Source organism: Sebastes umbrosus, chromosome 14 (genome assembly GCF_015220745.1).
Source record: "Sebastes umbrosus isolate fSebUmb1 chromosome 14, fSebUmb1.pri, whole genome shotgun sequence".
NCBI lineage: Eukaryota > Metazoa > Chordata > Actinopteri > Perciformes > Sebastidae > Sebastes > Sebastes umbrosus.
This window is the reverse complement of record NC_051282.1, coordinates 21,751,909-21,768,214: the sequence shown is the minus strand read 5'-3', so window position 1 is coordinate 21,768,214 and position 16,306 is coordinate 21,751,909. Positions and strand designations below refer to the sequence as shown.

Sequence of the window (16,306 nt, the reverse complement as noted above, 5' to 3'; positions counted from 1 at the left end):
ATCCTTAGACCCTCGATTCAGATATGGAAAAACTCCCCCTAAATGAAAACTCTTTAACAGGGAAAAAATGGAAGAGACCTCAGGAAGAGCAACAGAAGAGGAATCCGTCTCCCAGGACGGAGTGAACAGTTGTGTAAAGAGCACATCATAGGCTAAACTGTAAACACATTTCCTGGTTATAAAACTGTCTATATCTATATTTCTTTAGGCCTATGTGTCAGCACAAGATGCTTCAACTAAATATTCACTTTAATCATCACTTTGAGCACAAACAGGGCAGAAACTGTCAAACAAGTCTGTTTACTAATTCATCTGCACTGTTTGTGTTGTGATATCTGCAGACAGCTGGCTAGCCAGCGTTAGCTACCCAGCAGGGACAGACTGAATAAAGTACAATCCAATTCACTTCCACGGCTGCATAGCCAGAGATAGTATCTCCTCGACAAACACAAACGGAGAGCTCAGATCAGTCTGTTTTCAGTCTCGTAGATATGATGTCTAAATAGCCAGTCAGCTAACAATCCCAAGTCAAAACAGTCCTGTAAACTGCGGCTGTTCAGTACAGACTGTAACTATTCACAGTTTACGAGACTGTTGAGACTCAAAGCGGTTAATACAGCCAGCTGTCGTCTAAGTTTCAATCTGTTAAAATAACCTTTTTGAAGACTTGATTTCCACAAAGTAGACATTTTACACATCATACAGCCCTAACTGAACCACTTACAACAAGTAACCCCTGTCAGCACATAACATTTAGCGCGGATGTACACACTTTAACTCAGAAATAGAGGTGCAACGATTAGTCGATCTATTTTGATAATCGGTTAATCTTTAAAGTTATTTAGCCTGTTTTCAGCCTCACAAATATGAATATTTCTTGCTTTTCTCTGTTTTATATCATATTAAACTGGGTTTTGGACATACCAAGACATTAAAAGACATCACCTTGGACTTTGAGAAACTGGAAAATGGACATTTTATTGTCAATCGACTAATCTAGAAAATAGTCGGCAGATTAATCGATAATCAAATAATAATCATTAGTCGCAGATGAAATGAAAGATAATGAAAGAAATGCAAAGAACGATCTCAGGATTTTTATATTCAATGTTCAATTCATTCAAATAAAAAGCGTAATTAATCTTTTTTTTTTAATCCAGCCCTACGAGGGATTAACAGGTCTACATATCTACCAACTATATGTTGCACACAATCCAAAATGGTCAGCTACTTTATTACAAACATGCATTTACTTCTTGTATACTGATTGCAAAAAAACGTATTTAAATTAGCATGTTGTCTGGAATTAGGACAAATAAAAAGGCTAAAGGAGAGCGATGTACTGGCAGATAGGTGTGGTTGGTGTTGGGGGCCCAGTGTGTCCACTAGAGGGCGACCTCTGACACAATGAAAGGGGCTTCTCCATGGCTACACACCTGACCGCCTCCTCCTCTCTTATATTAGCAGCTGATGACAACACAGTCAGCATGGGGAAGGTGAATAAATGGAGAGCTGCTGGCAGACCCACCAGTCGGGTCCTCGCGCCGCCAGACGCAGCAGCAACTGGGGGCTCTGCTGGGATTCAGGACTGACAGGAGGACCGCTCGTCTCTCTTCAGCATCTAAACCCTCCAGACATTTCACATATGGCAGCAATGCTGAGACACATCTCGTCTATGGAGCGATGGGGCCGGGGGGAAATTATGTTTCTTAAAACAAGCATTTGAGTTATTCAATTTCTAAAATGTTTAATCTTTACCACAGGGTTTTTACACCTTGTAAATTACACCACTTAGAATCTATTCTATATCTATTTAACTTGAGTGTTTAAGCCTTTAGTAGAGAGATATCAGTATGGAGTGATGGGGAACAACATGCAACAAAGATCTCCAGTCTGATTTGAATTTTTCACAAATGCAATTTGCAAGCACTGCTTACATGCAGATGGCAAATGGTTGCAGTTTCACAAATGATTTCCACTCGCAAATTGCGGTTAAATTTGCAAGGACTGTTGCATGCTTGTGCATGGGTTGCAAGTTGATTAGTCAAGATCGCAGGTTGCATGTTGCAGATCTGGTGAAAAAGGGCACCAGGGACGTTGCAGATTATGGTTGGTAGTTGTCACCTTAATCTCTAGGAAAAGTATTGCACAAACGGGTTTAGATTGATTAACAGTTTTAAATTGAGCTATTATTTGCTGTGTCCGGATTTAGAGGCTCAGTCATCCACATTTTATCCACTTGTCCTGCCTCATTTCAAAGACTTCTCAAACTGTGACAGTGAAACTAAGCATGTATTTTGCTCAAATTAAGAGTGCACACTTTCTTTTTCTACACTCAGTATTAGGGGTGAGAATCACCACGACGAGGCTCCACGATATGATATGATATTATCACGATCTTTAGTCACAATACGATCTTATTGCAGTTTTAAACACTACGATATGATTTATTGCGATTTATTACATTTTTTCAACAGCAAATTATGCAGTTTTATCAAATAAGATCCAGTTTTCACTCTGTTCATCTCAGAGTTTTCATTCACATACCTTGAGGTCAGAGGTCAAGGAACCTTTTTGAAAATGGTCATGCCCGTTTTTCTTCTGCAAAATTTAGCGTAACATAAACGTAAGCGTTATCTAGCGTTTTTCCCGACGAGCTAATATGACATGATCCAATCAACATGACCAATGGATTTCATAGTATTTTTAGTTTCATGATACCAGTACTCTATCTTCACTCTAGCTTTAAGACTGAACCCACTACAACCTCTGAAAGACAGAATAGCGGCAGGCCGTCAGATTGTAAAGGTTAATAGTTTATATATTAAAAGATTGATACTTGACATCTGTGTTGTATTACATTAAGTGGACCACTGCAAAATCTGCTGCAGAGTCTAATTATTGCCCAGCATGAACACTGTTTGTTCATGTTATCAGCCTGAGTATATTGTTGATTACAGGGCAGAACAGAGAAATGGAAGTTACGTTAACGCTGTGTGATTAATATTAAAGTTTGATACATATTCTCTACTTATCCGTTATGTTTTGGTGAAGTGTTGAAGAGAAATGTTGCATCTTGTAATATAAATGTTGGTATCAAAGAGGTTAGGAGATAATAACACGTTCTCTGCAATTTCAAATGACTAGTTTTTGTCTTCATGAGGCCTTCTGTAGGAGCCTCCTCTGTGGTTCTCGGTGAAGCCACTGAACTGGGACACAGCTGTTATGTGTTCGTCATGACAGCCCCTCTGATTTGATTTTATGTCATGATGCTACACTGCGAGCATGTGTGTGCTCTAGCAGTTAATAATAAAACACACTACAGATTCAGTTTATAAGAGGGCAAATATAACATTTGAAGTCAAAATCAATTTGTTCACCACATACTCCTGGAAGCATACATCATGTTACCTATTGTACACAGCAGCAGCAGCAGCAGCAGACAGTCTCTGACGGAAGACGGAGTGTGTTGTTGTTGGACTCAACACACACACACCAGCGCTGCACAAACACGTAGGCTGCACCCACACACACACCACACACACAGAGACGCTCACGCACACAAACACAAACCCATCTAAACATCCTCTCCTTCGTCTCTCCATCCCACTGTGCCTGCACACAGAGGGAGATTCAGTGGCCCGGTTGCCATGGAAACCAGGCTGAGTGTACCAGCCAGCTCTACCGTTGGCTGATTGTGGCTCTCGTGTATTTGTGTGTGTGTGTGTGTGTGGTGAGTGTGAGCCTGCTCTCGCGTAGGTGTGTGTGAGACTGTAAAGCCTATACAGGGCTCTGCTTTGAGTTGTTCAAGGAGGCTAAAAAAAGGCTGCATGGACAAAAACCTATAGGGCGCCCGTGTGCTTCTTTTTCTGTGATTAAAGACGGTTTTAAAAATCTTAACATGGTTTCAGAAATTGCGTTCACGTGTAGAAACACCCAGAATTTTTGGTTTATTTGCAGCGTTTTCCACTCCGCTCCTTCCCCTGCTAGCCTTGATGAGTGAAACGCTGTGCAACAGCATGAGACAGTGGAGAACATTTATCTGAGGAAGCGTTAAGTCATCCTTACTACGGCGGGTAATGAGTTCCTCATACAGTGTGAGCGATTATGAAACCTGCCGAACCTGCAGGCCCCGATGCACGTGGTCCTTCGGCAAGCAGAGTCGCAGTGTTAATGAAGGACAAGGCAGTGGGAAGGGTGATGTGTGTAGGCGAGGATGCAGCTAACCTTTAGAAACCACGGGAGAGTTCAGCTCCCTGTGTTCACCAACAGCGTTTCTTCATTCTTTTTTAAAAGCAACACCGGTACTGAACAGGTAAATGTCATTCAGCACGAGGGCAAATCATTTCCTCTCACAAATGAAGAGGTCAGACGAAAAAGGAGGACTCATTTAGCTGCCACACGGCGTCGCTTTGAGAAATGTCATGTCCAGGGAGGACCGCGGCGCGGGTCACGAGCGTCTGATGCTTTAACCCCGCCTCCTGAAGGAGAGGAAGTGTTCCTGTCTGACGAAGAGAGGGTTCTTGACCCGTTCTTTTAGCCGGACAACTGACAGGTTTCACCAGCTCCTTCTGACAGAGCCGATCAATCTACACCTACGAACCAGGGTGGAGTCAGAGTCAGGGGGTGAGTCTGACACATGAGGACTAATAATTACCATCAGAGCCTCGGAGGAATTTCTGCTGATGTCTCTCAGCTCTTTGACAATGAAGCTGTGTAGCTGTAGTCACAGGGGTTCTACCGTTGTTACCAGAGATGTTATCAAAGTCATTTAAGTGTGTGAGAGACAGTACAGTAAGTGGGATGTGTGTGACAAACAACCAGGTGAAGAGAGGGAGAGATACGCCTTTCAAGAAGAGAATATACAGACAAGAAAATAAAAGGTTTCACGGTGGAGAAATCTGCAAAGGACTGCGACGTAGCAGATGAACTGGGTTGATAACTGACGTGGTAATAACAGGTAACAGCTAACAGTGAGCGGGGCAAATGAAACCCCTTACACTCCACAGTAAGATCAGGTTTAAGTTTATTATTTTTAAAGATTATACTTGTTCCTTCAGCATCTTATGTGCATGCTTCAGACTTTCTGCATTACACTTATGGCTTCATTAGGGCTGCTCTCAACCAAAGAAATTCTTAGTCGACTAACACTCATTTTGTTGACTAATCGATCGGTTGATTTAATCGACAGATCTGTAAAACTGAGTTTCTCCTCAAAGCATCACACAAAAGCACCACATTAAATCTTGTGTTTCCCAGAGATGTGCTCATACGTTTCTTGGAAATGAGTCATTCAGCATGAAAAAGCATAAAAAAAAGGACTAATCAACTGAAGAAATCTTAGTCAACTAAAACCAAAACGACCAATTAGTCGACTAATCGGCTAAGAGAGGGCAACCCTAGAATTATAAACTTCATTATTGTTTGATACTCATTATATTTGCTCTTTGAAGTGAGCTTGGTCATATCACATCAATGACATATAGTTTCTCTTGCAGCAGATTTTTACTGTCGGCACAACTAACAATGCAAATTACACCGTAAAACATTTGCTAATGCTCCAGAAACCAAAAAATGTTAAGAGGCTCAGAATCCAGTTGTTTTGAAATGAAAAAACATTAACATCTGACTTAAGCTACGTTCCAAATTGCATACTTTTTCTTTTTACTTTTATATATATGTACATACTTCATCATAACATTGCGTCTTGAACTTTGACCATCTTGCTCATATATCTGCCGCGTAGAGGATTATAGCCTGAAAAGCACGCTGGCTGCAAAATGCGACCAGATATTTGGCATACTGCATTTGACATACTATGTATTATTTGAACATACTAAATATTTTTCTGGCATACTAAAGAGTATGGTAGTATGGGTGTTGAAACACACAGGTGGATAAATGAGATTTTCAAGACTCTTTTTGGGAAACTTGTTTCTGTAAATGGTCATGGTCATCATATATTGTTATTAGCTTTGATAAAATAAGTGGCTGATGTTTTTTTATGATTAATAGATTACTTGTTTGGTCTAAGAAATTCACAAATTCAAAGAGACAGAGGTTCAAATTGCTTCTACAAATACAGTGGAAACCGCTTACAGTGATCAAAAGCTTGAGACAGAATCATTCCTATACAAATAAATAACTTGCTTATAGTAATCAAGTAGTCCGCTTACCGTGTTCATTTTGGTTCTTCTGCTACTACTACTACTACTATTATTACTACTGGTTTTATACTAGGCATTGATTCGGTTTATTTTTTTTTACACCACCAAGCTGTGGCTTAGTAACCTATTTACATTACTGACATTTCTGTATTTTTAAACAGCACAATGCTGTTTTAGGAAATGGCCTTATTATCATTTGAGCTACTGTATGTTGTATACAGTACTGAACTGTGTTATAGTGCATTTGAATTATACACAGTATGGTAATTTAATTCATACAGTACTGTAATTTGAAAAGCGTTCAAAATAAAATAACAGTGAAATTTAGTAAATAGCAAAGCTGTCTGTTTCATTACTTTATATTCATGTAATAAATGTACTAATGTTAATTTGATGGTAATCTGCATGATAAATAAATAAATAATAAAAAAATTGCTTATAATAGTCATCATAGATCATAGTGATCAGTTTGACCCGGACAGACGTGATCACTTTAAGAGGTTTCTACTGTATATTCTATCTATTTATATATTTTTTCAATGATCTAAAACAGAGAAAAGCAGTAACTCCTCTCACGTTTTGAGAAACTGGAAATAGCAAATGTTTGGCATTTCTTGCTCGATAAATGACTTAAATGATTAATCATTATCAAATCATCAAAGAATACTTTCATGTCGATCGACTCATCGATTAATCATCTAATCGCTTCATCCCTACTGCAAAGATTATTTTTACTTCATGAATGTATAAATTGTAAAAGTTGGATTTGAGAGAAAAATTAAAAAGTCAAAAATAATAATTAACCTACTGTACATATGGAGCCGCTTAATTCCCAGCATTAAGAGACCTCACTTTGACTCCATTAAACTTTCATATGATTCTTCATTAAATAAAATGACGCTGAGGCTCAGTCTAGCTCCTGGATTAGCGGTCTGGAGGAAGGATTAAGTGTGAAATGTTACCTGTCGGACGAAGCTGTTCGAGGTGGTGTCAGAAGAGGTGCTTCCATCTGAGCGCTTAAATCGGCTCTTCCTCTTGCCATACTTTCCCTGGACATGGAGAGGTTGGAGGGCAAAGGAGAGAGAAAAACACAAAAAGTTTAATTGAGTTGCTCCGTAATAACTTATCCTGACATATCTCGTAGAAAACCTTGTTTCCAGGGAGCATGACGGCAGTTAACATTTGTCATATAAAAGCTTCTGAATACGATCAGGCAGTCAGATGGAACCAGAGATAACGCAGCTCGAGTCTCAGACTGAGGAGGAAGTGGACCAGAGAGTAAATGCGTCCAGCGTGTCCACCAACGGCCTTCATTACTTGTCATTTTTCATGTTCTGATGCAAACTGGGACCTTGTAATCTGATTGGCAGACTCCTGGCAAACGGCCTATCCGGGTTGGGCAGAGGCCACACATTACATTATGAGCCCACCCTGCCCACATCGCCATGGTTACACAATGCCGACTAATCACATTTGTTGGAGGCTCATCGGGAGACTGGCTGTGTTGTTCTTTCAGCGTTAAATAAAAAGAGAGCTGCTGGTTGAGATAATTAGAAATAAACATCGAGGATTAACATACAAAATGTGTACATGTTACTGCATTTACAGAACATGTTTAATATACACCATGACCCCATACACACCTGCCTGTTTGTGGCTCACCCACAGGTTAACCACAGGGGGTATAGCTCAGTGGTAGAGCATTTGACTGCAGATCAAGAGGTCCCCGGTTCAAATCCGGATGCCCCCTGCTTTTCTGTCACATCACATGTTTCAAGTATCTATAAACAGCACAGATTTTAAGGACCATATCATGTTAATCATGCTATATATATATATATAGATACTGATTCTTCCTTCCAGACAGCCACTGCTTTTCTTTAGGACTGCAACTAACAATTATTTTCATCAATGATTATTCTGTTGACTTTGTTTTTGAGGAATTGGTTGATTCTTGATGTCAGAAAATAGTAAAAATTAGCCATTACAGTTGACAAAGCTCAAGGTGATGTTTTCACATTGCTTGTTTTGTCCAACAAGCTGTTCAAAACCAAAATATATTCAATTTCTAGCGATGCAAATGAGAAAAGAAGAGCAAAGAAGTGGCAAATTTGAGCCAAAAAGTATTTTATATTTTCTCTTGATAAATGATTTTAAAGAATACTTGATGATTAAAATTGTTGATGATGATGATTTTCTGTCAATCAACTAATCGATTAATTGTTTCAGCCCTGGTTTTCTTTCATCAAGTATCGCGGCTTGGTCAGCGCCTCTTGGCGTCTGATACCAACCCACCGAGGCACCCTTTAGCGTCTGTACGGGATGCACCAGGCTAACTTCAATGTAAACCCATCCATGTCATTATTAGACGGTCAGAACAACTAACAGATTAAGAATAAAGAGAAAGTCCACGCTGGGGATGGACGAGTCAAACAAACACAGGACTTCCACCCAGGAGACCGCTCTTCGGGTCCGTAACTTTCTGACTTTTCTAATGTCAGTTGCGTAACAAGCATAGTTATTCTACGTACTTATTTCAAACCAAATCACAATCTTTTCCTAAGCCTAACCAAGTAGTTTTGTTGCGCAAGTAAACCTAAAAACTCAGTAAACCTACGTTGGAAGTATATTCGGAAAAGTGACTGTATGCATGTAACAAGTGGAAACTTGACACGCCACCACTGAGCCCAAATCAAATGCTGAGGGGTACCTAGATATCTTTGACAAGATATTTTCTGCTCTAACTTTGCTTAAGTAGCTAACACTTTACTTGAACCTCCCCTGTGTGTGGCTGACTGTGTAAAGACAACATGCATAACTGATGCATTGAGAGATTGTGGCATATTTTGGGAACTGAAAAAGACCGGCTTTGCAGAGAAACATGGACGTGGTTTTGAAAAAAGTAGGTTATCTGTAACCAAACTGTATTTCCACCAGTATCAGTCATTTTCAAATGATACCCAGCCCTAATACTGACATGGAGAGAAACCAATGGCTGCCTGAAAGGTAAGAAATAATACCCTAGCATGAACTCTATTCTCTTTGCAGAGATGCTTTAGTAGACATATGAACTGTTTGGTGTCTGTCTCTATCCACAACTGTTAACACACTTTTGGTAAACCAACCAGCCCCCCGTCCTCTCTAACCTGCACACACATCCTGTCCGCCCGAGTAAACACTGAATATTACCGAGCAGCAGCTGCTTCAAACCTGTCCACATGTCTGTATACGGCTGTTCATGGATCAGCAGGAGAGATCCGGTGACAGGTTAACGACCCGTCAACAGTCATCCCTCCTCGACTCAGTATTTTGTTATCACTGTCACATCAACAGGGCAGGCCGAGGCCCTGAGATGACTGACGCCGCCCTGCCTGCTTTCAAACAAGCATTAGCTGTTACACCAGCGCCAACTGGTGTAAACATAAACACACTGCGGGCCAAGAGGTTGGACACCTGTTAACCTGTGTTAACAGATACAAAAGAAAAATCTGTTATACACTCCTCTCCAAAAATGGAATTCGTCTGAATTTATTTTGAAACCCCGTAGCGCAAAAAATAATATCTAGCCCTGTGTGCCATGCTTGATTTCCTGCTGCTGATGGATAGGATGAACACACAGCAGGATGTCCAACAGCAAACTAACTGCGATACACCCAACAACAACTACTGTGCTGCAAACTTCTGCAAGTATAGTTACTGGCTTTTAATGTTAAAGCTGAACTTGAGGCGATGATATAAAAGATGTAACTGAGGTGCTGTTAACATAATTGACTCTCCTCATTCTCCCATGATGAGGAGATCAGCTCCAGGTGTGGGGCTTCACACACCTGCTCACAATGTTGTCATACGGGAGTGGGTGAAGCCACAAGGCAGGAACGTAGAAGCCCCCTATTACCCCGCCCCTCATCCCCTTACAGTCTAGTTGTAGCACATTTTGTTCGATGTAATCCTTCCTCCTGTTCATATTGGTCATCATAAGGTCACCTCCTAATGTGCTTTCAATGCAAGTGATGAGGAACAAAATCCACAGTCCTCCTTCTGAGCAAAAATGTATTAAACCGTTTATCTGAAACTAAAATAAGGTTCCAGTAGTCTGAGCTTGACAAATCAAAAGGGTGTCTTCCAAAGCCACACCCTTTTCCGTACAAAAATCCCTTTTTTTGTAAATGTACTATCTCTCCATTGCAGCTCAACAGGTAAACACAAAGTGTTATAGTAAAATGACTGCTGAAGCCGCATAAAAGCTTCAGATAAACAAAACGACTTTGTGGATTTTGTCCCACATTTCTTATACTGAAAGTGCATTAGGAAGGGATTTAATGGACAGTATGAACACAGCAGTATGATAACAGCAAGCAAAGTCTCTCTTAGTGTTTTTAAAGGCATCTGACTATTGTATTTTTGTTATTATTTTAAGACTTGAAAAATTGTGAAGCTATCCTTTACAGTCAAAATGTAAAGATTACATTTACACCTGATTGAGATCTGATCACGTGTGAACCTCCTCCAGATGTCGGCAGGTCATTCTGATCGCAATCCCTTCTGCAGCAGATACACATACAATGTGTGTTTCACCTCATCCAGATACAAATCTCTGGTGTGAACGAGCTCTTACTCACCATCTTTATTGCTGATATCAGAGAGTGCATCACGACCAAGAAATAAAACAAGTTGTAAACAACCCCCCCAGTTCAGCTAAACAAGCTCATTATTTAGAAGTGAAAACAAAGATGAACACGACGCAGTTACAAAGCTACTATCAACACAGCAGTGTATGGTAAATGAAGGCCGTTAGCTCAAAGTTGAAACCGGAAGTAGCTCTGCAAAACCTGAACGTTGGCAACGGACAGTTTAAGTAATCGTTTTTATGTCCACCTCAGTTTTCATTTGCAAATAAGTGACCTAGATAACATGATTACACGGTGGATGTTTGCCCTGCTGGAGATGTTGCTGTGACACCAGATATCTCGCTGGTATATTAAAATGTTATCGCAGCAGATAAGAGACCATAGCTAAATTACTAAAATAAGACCTATATTGTTAAAAAATTATGTTTCTTTTGAGGATGATATGCTCCGAAGTCGCAAGATAACAATTACATTAACGTGATGTGTGTGTGTGTTTAAAGGGGTCTCTACGATCGGAGCCATGATGGGGCGAGTTCCTGTCAGCAAAGGGCAGGGAAATGCCAGAGGAAGTAGGGAGGAGAGGCTTCCTGTTGGTAAACATCCTCCCAGATTAAGAGTATAATTAAAGGGTGTTGTGTGTGTGTGAGCAGGGGGCTTTAAACTGAGTATCAGGGAGCATGGAGGGTGAAGGGTGGCAGGTTGGAGGGTGCCGGGGTGCACAATAATTTAACAACCCAGAAAAAAATCTTCTTCACTGCTCCCAAACAGAAGCCTTCACTGTGCTGTTGCCCTGGATGTATCATGGCTGCCACTGGCAACTTCTGTTTTAGAGAAGCGAAGAAGAACTGATTGCAGGTCAACACAGTCTCACGGCAGTTTGTGAAATAGTCACGAAATTGAATCTATTTGATTTGTGTACATAGACACAAATTTCCCTTTTTTTCGTGCACTCAGCACGACTTTCAACAACGGATTTTCCATGTGTTTTCCTATAAATGTCCAGCAACAAGTGACGCACGTGTCAATATCCGCTCAAAAAAACTACTTACTTAGGTTTATGAATAGACTGACTTGTTTAGGTTTAGGCAACAAAACTACTTAGTTAGGTTTAGGAATATAGCGCAGTTTGGGTTAAAATAACACCGGAAGTGGCGTAACTTAAGTACGGAAGTTACGTGATAAATAAATCAACTTTGACTTGTGCTTTCACACGGAACACGAACACCGGTCTCCTTGGCAAAACGCCGGTATTTCTTGACCCAACCATCCACCCCGACCTCCTCCCTAAACAGCGTTTGTCGCTCTTTATACTTCCCGGTTCACAATTACGTGGATTACATACAATTCACACATTATTCTGCTCACAGAGATCCTGATCTGTAATCTGGCGGCGGTCAACTGACACAATCTTTAATCTAAGCGACCCTCAGGCGCTGAATTCGGATCAGCTCTCGGCCCCACAGTCAATTTCTTCTTCTGTGGTAGAAAACTCAAACCGTCTCCTTATTCAGGATATTAGAAATGCGGCTCCCTGCGTGTCTCTCCACAGCAGAGTTATAAATACACATAGCAGCATGACCGGCTGCAGGTCTGCATGAACTTTAAATCTAATTGATCAGAGGTGCCACAAAACACACACACCATGCCCCGCCGCCTGGCACAAGGAGGGGGTCCATCTGTTTCTCGCCACAAGATAAAGATTTCTAAAAACAGACAGGACGAGGTGAGATGGTGCGAGCAGGATGGAGATAGTGGGACATTCAAAGTGGATGCAGAAGGAATCTGGAGAGCTGAGGGGGAAGAGAGAGATGAGAAGGAGCTTGGAGGAGTGGGAGGAGAAAGGAGAGTTGGCATGGTTTGAAGCGTTGGTTGTCTGTGGCACAGTATTTTCTTTTTTTTTTCCTTCTCCAGAGAGACAATGACTGAGCTCAGCGTGGGTGTGTTGTTCTAGATATTCTCATCATTTTTTTTTTTTTTTATCCATTTAAACTGTTATGACTAAACATGCCCACAACATCATGTCATTTCCTAACAGTCTATTAGTAGCTGTAAAAAAGAGTGACACCATCGGATAAGGATAAAATTGTAAAAAGAAGTAGAGAAAAAAAAAAAACACTTCACCAAGTTGAGAGAATATTTCCTCTTATTCTCACATTAATTCATGTCAGGTTTTGAAAACTTCACCTCTTTGCATGCATCTCTCTCCTCCAGCTGGTGTATCATCTACTACATTACTAATTAATGATTAATTAAACAAAGGCGTGGTTTTTCATAAAGGACCCAATGAGGAACAGCTATAAAAACAAGCGTTACATCATGTCCTCACATACTGTTTCACATATGGACACTTATTAAAAACCAGCACAACTACATGGGCAAGGATGAAATTATGCATCTAAATCCATAACACCTATAATCCATTTTGCATCCTCTTAAAAATCCAGGCTTGAATCAGTGCAGCAGCATTTTAGACTCCAGAAGAGGCGAATTAAGGCGACTTAATTGCAAGAACAACCTGTTAATCTGCAGAAGTGAAACCGCTTCAGCGTCATCGCATACATTACTATAAATACTATAAATGCACCATATAGTTTACAGTCTATTTATTATATTTACATGACATATTTCTGCTTTTTCCTTCCGTTTACCTGTGTGTGTGGATGATGGTCGAACATGTCCATTTGGATCTCCTGGGTTGAGGTCGAAGGCGTCCTGGACATACTACTTTTCTGTACCATTGATTTAACTTTTTAAAATCTATTTTTCAGTTTCGTGTTTTTTATGATGGTGTCGACGGACTCATCTTCTTCTTCTTTTTTTTTTTTTTTCCCTGGGTTGGGTGAAGCCGCTGATGTGTCTGAGCAAAGGCTGGTAAAATAATGGCAACAGCTGCCTCCCTCCAGCCTATAGCGTTACACACTGGCGCACCAGGCTTTATCATTAGAATAAAGGCTGAGGAATGACGCACACACACATCCGGTTACTTATTTCAAAATAAAATTCTTTAAAAAGGTTAAAATAAATAGTGAAGCAAACTGGGAGGGTCTGATTGATTTTACATGATGAATACGTGGTTAATTGTTTTTCTTAAAATAACCATTTAGAAAACATAAGCCCTTCTATGACTTTCCTACTGTCTATCCAAAGTAAATGTATATGAAAAACTCAGTTTCTATAAATAATAGAAACAATAAATAAAAAATAAATAAAACAAATGTTGGTCTTTAAAAAACAGTCAGCAGACAAACTTCTACTCCTTGCTCGTAAATGCATCCTGCTAAAATGGGTGAAAGACACTCCACCCACAGTAACTTTCTGGTATAGGGAGATCTTCAACGTACTGCCACATGAAAGGATGAGTGCAGTCCTTAGGGGTGTTGAGGGCTCATTTATTAAGATCTGGAACCCCGTCCTGGACTATATACCATCAGAGCTCAAACACACTCTGTTGAAAGGCCAATACCCTTCAGGGTGGAAGCAAATTATGCCTAGTGCCACGTAAAACATAAAATATATTTCTAGGATCACCGTTTATCATTCATGAGAGTCTGAGGACAATATACTTTACTCTATGAGATACTATCTGCTATTTTTATTGTCTTCTTTTTTCTCTCTTTTTTTTTTTTCTTTTATGTATTTATTTTTATGTATGGGTATGTAGGTATATGTGTATGTATATGTAGGTATGTATGTGTATATATATATATATTTATTTTTACGGTCAGTTTAACCACTGTTATTTTATGTAAAATGTCCCTTTTCACCCATTTTTATAATTCATTTATTTTTATTTATTGGTTTTGGGGGAGGGTGGGGTGGTCTGACTGTATAGAATAACTGTTGAACATAACATTGCTGTGAGCCTTCTGTTCTGAAAATAATAAAAATATGTTGGAAAAAAAAAACAGTCAGCCTCAGTCACACATGACGAAGCAATGACAAAAACATTTATCAGAAAGACCTATATCTTAATAAATAATATAATATAACGTTCCCAACATTTACACACATATATTAATACTAGGGCTGTCAAAGTTAAAGGGACTGTTTGTAAGAATCAGAAATTGGTTGTAACAGCGACACATGTGGCCGTTAAGTCAATGAAAGTCAGCGTCCTGTTGCTCGTGCTCGCCCGTGTGCACGCGCTAACTGAATGTGAGCGAGCAGTTATTTCTGCACAAACATCCACTGTACATTCACTAGATATTCTCAGAGCTAAACTATCTCTTCTGCAGTGTGGAGTGTGCGCGCATGCACGTGAGGTGGAGCGAGCTGAGTGAAGGCAGGCAGGCAGGCAGAGGAGCAGAGACTCCGGCCCTGACATTCATTTTTTACAAATAATGTCAACGTTATTTTGTCCTTTGCCTACTGATTTTTCACACGTTTATTATATATAGCCTACACTATTATACGTTATTACTACTATTGGGCTACAACACCTAGTTAATAATGATTTAGCAATAGTGATGGAAATATTAGTCGTTATAGTCGTAATATCAAAAGTAAAAGTAGCCTAACAGGTTACAACACACACGTCTTCAAACACACATGCTTTATCTCCTCATATCTAGATGGCTTCTGGAAATGATCAGCTGCATTCCACTTGAAAAGATCACATATACTCTGAGAAATGAATACAACATCTTTCTGAAGATTTGGCAACCCTATTTAACCTATATGGACTCCTTACCAACACCTATATCGGATTTGATATAACAAAATTGTCAGACTTGATACATCATTGGTCATCTGAATAAGTCAAAACACTGCATCTCGTTATTTATGATTTCTTTATTTGTGTATTTAATTTGTTTTTTTTATATCCTTTTTAATTCAATTGATCGTTAACTAGCCTACTCCTATTGAGTATGGTTCTTTTTCAGTTTGTATGTGGGTGCGATAGGGAGGGAATTTTGAGCCATGTTTGTGTGAGTTTGTGTTTTGTATGTTTTGTATATTTGGTTAACTAAATAATTTGAAAATAAATCACTGCTAGTGGTATCGACTACTAGTTTCCTGGTGGATAGACATCCCTAATTATAAACTGTGAAAGTTGAGTTTAAAAGACATGAGCAGTCATCAGATATGGAGATTCTTATGAAAGACGCTATTTAGTTGTATTTTAAAAAAAAAACTAGGCTGCAGCATATTGTGATGACTATTATCAGTAATATAATAAGTCAGGATATCTTGACTTCTGTTGCTTCAATTTCAACAGGTCTTTTTATATTTGTCTCTCCAGATTCAGGTATGCTATGTCTTAATCAGCTTAAAACAATATACATTAATTGGGTCTCTTAATTGACACTGGATGTGCAATTAATATTGTTTTGTTTGTGTGAGTTTGTATTTCTGTATGTTTTGTATATTTATTTGTATATTGATTTATTTGTATATTTATTTATTTTATATTTTATAACTAAAAAAATATGAAAATAAAATTGGAGCCATGTTTGTGTGAGTTTGTGTTTTGTATGTTTGGTTATCTAAAAAACTTGAAAATAAAATATT

The 16,306-nt window shown here is 39.4% G+C and overlaps 1 protein-coding gene and 1 non-coding gene across 7 annotated transcripts in view; one reads left to right on the top strand and one right to left on the bottom strand.

Moving 5' to 3' along the window:
* Window positions 1-13,702, bottom strand: part of cacnb1 (calcium channel, voltage-dependent, beta 1 subunit) — a 47,629-nt gene extending 33,927 nt beyond the window's left edge. For 3 of the 6 annotated variants that reach the window (XM_037791499.1, XM_037791502.1, XM_037791503.1), the window contains exons 1-2: window positions 13,444-13,700; window positions 7,130-7,216 (exon numbers count right to left, since the gene is read on the bottom strand). In XM_037791499.1, the coding sequence (XP_037647427.1) occupies window positions 7,130-7,216; window positions 13,444-13,533 (177 nt within the window). In that variant the 5' untranslated portion in view covers window positions 13,534-13,700. Of the gene's footprint in view, window positions 1-7,129; window positions 7,217-13,443 lie in introns of all 6 variants that reach the window. The other 3 variants (XM_037791500.1, XM_037791501.1, XM_037791498.1) reach the window with 2 other exon arrangements.
* trnac-gca lies at window positions 7,846-7,917 on the top strand. The gene has a single exon. It is a non-coding gene; the product is annotated as a tRNA-Cys (tRNA).
* Window positions 13,703-16,306: the final 2,604 nt, after the last annotated feature.